This window comes from Nanorana parkeri, unplaced genomic scaffold, assembly GCF_000935625.1.
Source record: "Nanorana parkeri isolate BGI_ZX_2015 unplaced genomic scaffold, ASM93562v1 scaffold3028, whole genome shotgun sequence".
Classification (NCBI taxonomy): Eukaryota; Metazoa; Chordata; class Amphibia; order Anura; family Dicroglossidae; genus Nanorana; species Nanorana parkeri.
This window is the reverse complement of record NW_017309296.1, coordinates 59,992-68,970: the sequence shown is the minus strand read 5'-3', so window position 1 is coordinate 68,970 and position 8,979 is coordinate 59,992. Positions and strand designations below refer to the sequence as shown.

At 50.3% G+C, this 8,979-nt stretch overlaps 2 protein-coding genes across 2 annotated transcripts in view; one reads left to right on the top strand and one right to left on the bottom strand.

Moving 5' to 3' along the window:
• Positions 1-2,744, top strand: part of CCDC12 (coiled-coil domain containing 12) — an 11,714-nt gene extending 8,970 nt beyond the window's left edge. Inside the window, exons 6-7 of the mRNA XM_018574536.1 lie at positions 771-847; positions 2,621-2,744. Of these exons, the coding sequence (XP_018430038.1) occupies positions 771-847; positions 2,621-2,700 (157 nt within the window). The 3' untranslated portion in view covers positions 2,701-2,744. The remainder of the gene's footprint in view (positions 1-770; positions 848-2,620) is intronic.
• A 528-nt stretch (positions 2,745-3,272) lies between these two features.
• LOC108802678 (cyclic nucleotide-binding domain-containing protein 2-like) overlaps positions 3,273-8,979 on the bottom strand; it is a 38,050-nt gene continuing 32,343 nt past the window's right edge. The window contains exons 15-19 of the mRNA XM_018574535.1: positions 8,760-8,854; positions 7,879-7,900; positions 7,035-7,165; positions 4,817-5,021; positions 3,273-3,410 (exon numbers count right to left, since the gene is read on the bottom strand). Coding sequence (XP_018430037.1) covers positions 3,273-3,410; positions 4,817-5,021; positions 7,035-7,165; positions 7,879-7,900; positions 8,760-8,854 — 591 coding nt within the window. The remainder of the gene's footprint in view (positions 3,411-4,816; positions 5,022-7,034; positions 7,166-7,878; positions 7,901-8,759; positions 8,855-8,979) is intronic.

Below are 8,979 nucleotides of genomic sequence, written 5' to 3'. Positions count from 1 at the left end.
GATCCTTCGATCCATCGCTCCCTCCAGCCTGCCTCCCCCTATACCAGCGATGATATGTCCCTCGAGGTCCTATACACTATGTATGTGGTGACTCGGAGACCTGAGACCACTGCAATGGAGGAAAAAAGGGGCTGGAAGGACCGGTCTATGAGCAAGCCGGCTCGGAGGATCAGGTGAGTATAACATTGTTTTCTTCCCTAGCCCAAAACAAGCAGTTAACCGTTGCACTACGGTGGGGGCAGCCTCACTGCAAGGGTTAATAAAGGTTTTGGCCGGAGTTCTTTAACCTCTTGCCGTCCGCCCGTAGTAAAAAAACGGACGGTATGTCACAGCCCTCCCCTCTTCTGGAAGTGTTTAATTATTGTCTGTGTTGGCCCAGCTCCCCCCCCACACATTGCCTCCTATATAACCTTTTATGTAGCTCCCGAGGGAGGAGCAATAAGGAATAGCAATGAACGGGCATCCCGGAGTACTTTGAGTCCAGGCTGTGCAAAGACATTCCCCCTGGGAGGGGTGTAAACAGGCCGGGCTCACAGGAAGTAGTCAGAATGACAGAGTGGCGTATGAAGATGAACTACCGGCACTGGGCCGAGGAGGGAATCATGGATAGTACTGGGGTGTGGGGAGTACAAGTTGTGATTTTTGGTCGGGGGGGGAGAAATAAATTTCCACTTCAAACCACAGCGGGGGAGGGATATTTTCCGATGCACCGCTGACTTCCTGTCCATGCTAAGTGTCCTCTTCCTGCCTCCGTTCTTGTCACCCCGCAGGGACCTGAAGAGAGACGTCGCTAAGAAGTTGGAGAAGCTGGAGAAGAGGACGCAGCGGGCCATCGCAGAGTTAATAAGTGAGTTGTGACGTCTTTGGGCTCCGTTCAGCCGGATAACGGTCATTTTTTTTTTTTTTAAGTGACAGTTTCAGCTGAGTTCACTGAGTTTGGAGAATGACGGTCACATGACCAAGATCAAGACCCCTCCCCTCATGTTAAAGCCGCACGGATATAAATGACACAAACCAATGCAGCTCTGTAATCAAATGTATCTTTATAAATGCAAGCCGAGAAAGTACCTAAATGTCACCTGGTATCAGCCACTTCCAGTCCCTGTACAGCAGAGCTCAGACCGGGGGAAGGAGAAGCAGCACAAGGAGCCAATCAGTTCATGTGCTAATAAGGAGCATGCTGATAGCAGGAGAGCGCAGAGAGATGAGCTTATCACTATGCCGCTTCTCCTTCCACTGACCAGTCCAGGCTTTTTATATATTTTTATTTGAGGGGTTGGGCTCCCCGTCTGTGAACGTACTGCATAAAGTCACCCTTTTTGTCCCAGTTACCAGTGTCGGAACAGGAATAGAGGGGGAATCTTCCAATGGGGACGCTTTTTCAGGTGATAACTGTCTAAGAGGCGATTTCCCTCACATTGGAGAGATTTTACTACACTTCCTGATGTACAGGACAGGAAGTGAAGGGAAATCTTCAGACTGGGACACAGATGTGTCCAAAAAAGTGAGAAGGGTTTTAAAGGGTAATTCCACTTTCCCAGACAAATATTTAAGAAATTTGGGAAAATGGCGTTACCCCCACCAGTCTGCCCCCTCAACCTAAACCCCCCTTACCCTATGCCTGCCAGCCCCTCCACCCACTTCAGGCTGCCTGCAGAAAACTACATGAGTGGGCGGAGACAAGACCAGCCACCCTGCACAAGGAAAGAGAGCAGCAGTGACCGGTCTTTATTACAGGAGGGGTCAGAGACAAGACCAGCCACCCTGCACAAGGAGAGAGAGGAGCAGTGACCGGTCTTTATTACAGGAGGGGGCGGAGACCAGACCAGTCCCCCTGCACAAGGAAAGAGAGCAGTGATCGGGCTTTATTACAGGAGGGGTCAGAGACAAGACCAGCCACCCTGCACAAGGAGAGAGAGGAGCAGTGACCGGTCTTTATTACAGGAGGGGGCGGAGACCAGACCAGTCCCCCTGCACAAGGAAAGAGAGCAGTGATCGGGCTTTATTACAGGAGGGGTCAGAGACAAGACCAGCCACCCTGCACAAGGAGAGAGAGGAGCAGTGACCGGTCTTTATTACAGGAGGGGGCGGAGACCAGACCAGTCACCCTGCACAAGGAAAGAGAGCAGTGATCGGTCTTTATTACAGGAGGGGTCAGAGACAAGACCAGCCACCCTGCACAAGGAGAGAGAGGAGCAGTGACCGGTCTTTATTACAGGAGGGGGCGGAGACAAGACCAGTCACCCTGCACAAGGAAAGAGAGCAGTGATCGGTCTTTATTACAGGAGGGGTCAGAGACAAGACCAGCCACCCTGCACAAGGAGAGAGAGAGAGCAGTGACCGGTCTATATTACAGGAGGGGGCAAGGACAAGACCAGTCACCCTGCATAAGGAGAGATAGCGGCAGTGAGCGGTCTTTATTGCAGGAGGGGCGGAGACGAGACCAGTCACCCTGCACAAGGAGAGAGAACTGCAGTGAGCGGTCTTTATCACAGGAAGCGCCTGCACAGAGGCGATTCACACAAAGTAGATTTCTATCCTTTGTGGCTATTGAGGAATATTTTTAAAGGAACGTTTTTTTTTTCTACTTTTTGAATAATATCCCCTTTACCCCCCACAGGGGAACGTTTAAAGGGACAAGAGGAGAACCTGGCGACGGCCGTGGAGTCTGCAAAGCAGGAGGATGAAGATTCCGACTAAAGGTTTTTCTGGCCCCTCCCACTGTGGAGATGCGGGTCATTATCTGAGCGCAGCTTGTCATTGGTTGGGAGGATTTCCTTCTCTCACCAGCGGGAATGGTTTTGTGAGAACTTTTGCAGCAGTTTTGTACAGATTGCGGACTTGTGTCAGGCGGAGCCCCCGGGGAGGTGAGCGCCGCCATTGTCCTCGCAGTGCGCAGAGAATCCTTTGTTGTTCTTTCTATTTTCATATTATTTTTTAATAAATGGAATATAATGTACAGAAGACGTTTGTGCCGTGTCAGGCCGGGTTCTGGGGGCGGGGGGCGCCTGCGGCCTGTCTCTAATATTATCTGGATCATGTTATTTGTAATCGCGGAACGGCGTCACACCGGAGAGGAACGGGAATGTTATCCATCAACATACACAATGTAACAATGAAGGATCAATCCACCCAATTTAGGGAGGAGTGCAGCCAACTGAAAATCACAGGCTCCTCCTACTGGAAGCCCATTGGTGGAATTCTGCACTGGGACCGCAAATATCGAGTTTGGTGGGACTACAACTCCCAGCGTTCACCGTCGTTCGCTGTGGTCACCACATGATCCTCTTCCCGCACAGTTTGGGGATATCGATGGCGTGGATGAGGCGGACGAGAGCTGCTGAACCTTCGGGCTCCTCTCTGTCATCGCTGCATTCGGAGGCTTTGCTCTTCGGGGGGGTCGTCCAGAACTGGAACCAGGAAACATATTATTATTATTATTATTCAGCATTTTTGTATGTTTCGTAGCCATTTAAGGGAAAACTTCAGTCATTCTAATCTGTATAGACACATAAGTGACACATAAAATGTTTTTATAATATAAGCTGAACTCCAGGCGCGACACAAGACCACCGTGTATGTAAATACAGCCCAGTCTATGTACAGGAAGGAAGCTTTCTGTAGGACAAGGGTGGGCAAACGCCGACTCTCCAGCTGTGGTGGAACTACAAATCCCATGATACATTTGTCTCTAGGAGTCATAAATGTTGCTGTGAGAATCTTGCAGTGCCTCATGGGATTTGTAGTGCCACAACAGCTGGAGTTTGCCCCACCCCTGCTGTAGGACTTCGAGAGGGAGCAGTGACATTGAGTGATTTCATCATCGGCATAGATGCCAACTCTCCTGGATTTGCTGTGTCCTGCGCCATGTCCTGGGATCACAGCATTGATCTTATCAGAGGTACTGCACATGCACAGTAACTTAGGAAGGCATTCATTGAGGGCAAATGAGATGCAAGTGGGTGGTCCTTGCATATTTAGAGGTGGTGCCTGAAAAGGACCAACCCATAAAGTGAGTGTTATGGGCTGTCCCATGATATTTAGAGGTGGGGTTTGGGTGAGACCAACCTGTAAAGTGGGTATGATGGGCTATCACAGCATATTTAGAGGTGGCGCCTGGGCGGGACCAACCCATAAAGTGGATGTGGTGGGCTGTCCCACTATATTTAGAGGTGAGCTTTGGGTGCCCCCCCTCATAAAGTGGGTGTGATGGGCTGTCCCCATTATAATTAGAGGTGGGGTTTGAACAACACACGCCCATAAAGTGGGTGTGATGGGCTGTCCTTTTATATTTAGAGGTGCGGTCTAGGCAGAATCAACCCATAAAGTGGGTGTGATGGGCTGTCTTATTCTATGTAGAGGTGCGGTTTGGTGGGACCAACCCATAAAGTGGGTGTGATGGGCTGCCCCAGCATATTTAGGGGTCTGGTTGGGACGAGGACACAGGTTAACGGTGTCCCAGGATTCAGGATTCTAATGATAGTAAATATGGATGAGCCGCTCCTTCACTGTCCAATCAGCAAGGCTGGTGGGCTGTCCATGACCAAGTAGTATTGCTTAGCAGTGGTAGAGGCAAATGAGGTCCATTGTTTTGCTAGGCTGTCTCTCAGGGAGGCTGTATCACAGCACCGACCTAACAGAATTACAAATCCTTCTGCCAGTAAACCCCTCTGTATGTATCACAGCCGTGTATAAGGACCGTACCCAAAAAAAAGCATCAGCACTGGCCATGGCAGGGCCCAGACTCCTTGTGTCAATCACTGGGTGAAGGTCTTAATAGGTGTCTCCACCCACTCTCTGCTCGCTCCATACAGACCTTCTCTGCCTTTGCTTTGTGGGTTCCCAGTTGGAGGATCCCCCTCTTGTCGGCACTCTGGCCCTTGTGCCCGGCGCGGCCCGTCTCTTGGTGCCGGTAATGTTTCGGGTGGAGCCTCGGAGAGGAGCTCAGTTGGTTGACCAGGTCTGACTTGAAGATTTTCCATCGGTTCTGCTCCAAGAAGATCCTGCAGAGGTCGTTGTCGCTGTCAATGGACAAAGAAGGACTTCCTGTTAGAATTTGGTCATTTCTGGGACTGCATACGTTCGAATTTAAGGTGTCCCAGGGCCGTCTTTAATATTGATTGGGCGAACATTTTCTTGGGCCCCCGCCCCTACCCACCAAGCCACGCCCTCTACCTGCCATGCAGTTTCTCTCTCCACCCCAACATCCCAAATCAATTTTTTTTTTTTATCAGCCCCCTGTCTGCCTAGCAACTGATGATGCAGATGGGCGGGCGGGCTGGTCTAGGCATGCATGATAGGCTCTGATCCCTGTGCTTTGATTAAAAAAAAGGTCCCGATCTGATCTCTGCTGCCTGTCTGCAAGTGGATCAGAGTCTGTTATTGAGCCCGTGATCCCCGTGCTCTCCCCCCTCATCCTCCTGGTTTCCCTTATCTCTCCAGAGATAAGACAGACAGCAGAGATCGGCAGATCGGGACCTTTGTCTGCTCTGCCTAGCAACTGATGATGTGATGGGCGGGCCGAGGTACGTAATTATGACAGCCGCACATCAGCGTCATCAGTTGCTAGGCAGAGCAGACAAAGGTCCCGATCTGCCGATCTCTGCTGTCTGTCTTATCTCTGGAGAGATAAGGGAAACCAGGAGGGTGAGGGGGGAGAAGGGAAGGAACACTGACATCCCACCTCTCCAGGTAGGGAGCGAGCAGTGCAGGCTCAAGGGGCGGCTGCTTTACGCCCAGGGCACCTGCCCCTTTTGCCCTGCGTTAAAGACGGGCCTGGGGTGTCCGAACCTGGAAAACATACCTTGGGGTTTAGTAAGTGTTGGAACAAGTCCGCTGCCCCCCATGGATCAGCTCATGTCTAGAATCAGCCCCCCTCCCTCTATAGCATAAACATGCCAAGTATGGAGCTCCTGAGATCTCAGCTGAGAGAGAATCCAGGTGATAGCCATACTCCGGTCCTGTCTCTACTGTCATGGTTCTGTCCAAGATGACTGACGGCCTCGGGATATCAGATTGCCTCTAAGTTTCAGGGACAGTCCTAGGCTGAGAAGCCGTGTCCCTGGAAATGTTCGGGGAATTCAGCACTGCACTGATGGCCCCAGATCCCCGCTGCTCCCTCCAGTGCTTCCTACTCCAGGAGAGCGAAGCTTTAAGAATGCTATGGGCACTGGAACCTGATTTAGATTTACCACACCTAGGCCATTGTTACACCCGGGACATGTAACCTAGATTATGGCACATAGACCAATATTATACCCAGGTATGACCACTAGGTCATTATACCCTGATTATGGCACATAGACCAATATTATACCCAGGTATGACCGCTAGGTCATTATACCCTGATTATGGCACATAGACCAATATTATACCCAGGTATGACCGCTAGGTCATTATACCCTGATTATGGCACATAGACCAATATTATACCCAGGTATGACCGCTAGGTCATTATACCCTGATTATGGCACATAGACCAATATTATACCCAGGTATGACCGCCAGGTCATTATACCCTGAACACAGCAACTAGGTCATTGTTATTCCCGGATTATGGCACCTAGACCATTATTATACCCGGAACATGGCATCTAGGCCACTGGTATACCCTGATTATGGCATCTAGACCATTATTTCACCCAGCTATAGCAGCTAGGTCATTGTTATACTAAGATTGTGGCACCTAGACCATTATTAGACCCTGAACACGGCAACTAGGTTATTGTTATTCCCGGATTATGGCACCGAGACCATTATTAGACCCAGGTATGGAAGCCAGGCCATTATAAGCAGAACACGGCAACTGGGCCACTGAACATGGCATTAGGTTATTGGTATACCCGGGACATGGACCCTAGGCTATTGTTATACCCAGATTTTGGCACCTTAGGCCATTTATTCCTGGAACACAGCACTTAGGTCATTGTTATACCCGGGATATGTCACCTCGGCCCATTGGTAGACCTGGGATACGCCACCTCAGCCTTTGTTATACCCAGCCAGAAGATGGCCCCCCCTGGCCGTTGATCTACCTGGGATACGGCACAATTCTCTCCCTCAGCTTTTTCAGGGTGGCGAGATCAGCCAGCTCTGAGAACTTGTCCAGCTTGATCCGGATAACCTCTGACCCCTGGCTGACTATTACCATGGAGCGCGGGTCCCTCTGCTCGGAGATGGGGAGGAAGCTCAGATCCTGGGAAGAAAGGACTGTTATGAGAAGAAGGAAAGCTCTGGGTGCCGGTCCCCCATCGCAGCCGCTTACAATACATTTTGTACCGGTCTGACCCCAGCGACGTGAACTCTGATGCGATGTCGGTTGTCACACTTTGCATGCAGTGTCCTAATCCTTGTACTGTAAGTAAGGTCGTTACCGTGACCCACCAATTCGTGTTATAGGTGGAGGAGGCGGACCAGCTGCAGGAAGTTGGCGTCGGCTTTTGACTGACACTCGCGAGCTGTAGCTCCCTATATACTGAGCTTAGGGTGACAGGAGGACGCTAGTTTGTGTCCTCCCGTTACCCTAAGGAGAATTATGGGGGAAAGCCTGAACCTCATAGTTCTCCTTTAATGAAACACTAAAGGGGTGATTTATAGACCACTCTAGCCAGCGCATCATGGCTTTGGGTTTACTATCACTCTGCATTCAGAGCTGTCATCACACGTGTGGGATTTATGTGTGAACATTACATTATTTATATTCAGCTAGTCTTGACCTGTGATGTAACCGCAGACAAGGACTGAAAAGAATAAACTGCCCTGTGTGTTGGTTTGAGACATCATACATTGAGTGACATCATAAATCTGACCCCAAATCTGGTGAGACGAGGAGTCAGAGGCAGCAGTGCCTTAGATGAACTCACGCTGCAGATATCCAGCTATGAGGCTGTGGCTTAGGCAGCTTCACATACAGGAAGTGCGCTGATGTTTTTTTAAAGGAATTTAGGTTTAGACAATTAACATTTCTGAATGTTCCCTACAGTGGTGTCCCTTTGACGTTTTGCCACCTGATGGGGGGGGATGTGTTGGTGGTGCACAACAGTGCAGACCTGGGCCGCTCTGGCTGGCATCCCGCCCAGTTCCTGGTGATGTCACTGGTTGCTAGGAGCTGGGCAGGACACCGGCCAGAGCATCCTAGGCTGCAAAGCGCCCTCACACATCGTCCTGCCCAGCTCTTACCAGCCTGGCATTCTCTGGCCAGATAGGGGTTGGCATTGTGCAGTGGGGCGGCCACTATACTACCAACACACTGCTCTGCCTGTCACCCCTTCCACATGACCCAATGAGATGCTGCCTCGGGCCGCCTCATTAAAGGGATGGCCGTAGATCCCTATAACAGCAAATTAAAAAAAAAATGGCCCCAGACAATAAAATAATGCCAGAGGTCCCATACATAATGGTCCCGGATCCTGGGACACTACAAATCTCACACGCAACCTGCATTTCAACGGACCACTTTACAGGTTTTGCTCGGCCTGACCACTTTTGGCCGTGATCCCGGCAATCAATGTTGATGCTGTGATCCCAGGACATGGCCCGGGACACAGCAATGGTGGGACTGTCCTGGCAAATCTGGTTCTATCAGCTGCGGCGTCTCAGTATACCGCGAGCTGCAGCTACTGAGCCTAGGGTGACGGCAGGACCCTAGTTTGTGTCCTCCCGTGACAATAAGGAGAACTATGGGGAAAAGCCCTGACCTCATAGTTCTCCTTTAAAGAGCTGATGTGTTTTAAAAGAATCCTTAACTATTAAAACAACGCGTTTCATTATCATGTGATAGAGGAAGTACCAGATCGGGTAATAAGTGTCCCTTCTTCTCAAAGCAGGCCTCAATATACTCCACGTCCACTCCTCTCTGCATAGAAGGAGAACAGAAAATAATTATCACATGGCTTATGACAGTGATGATGATTCATGGCAAATCTGCGCCATCTTTGTTGTGCAAATAATAATAAATGTTCCCAAGGAGCCCACACTGCT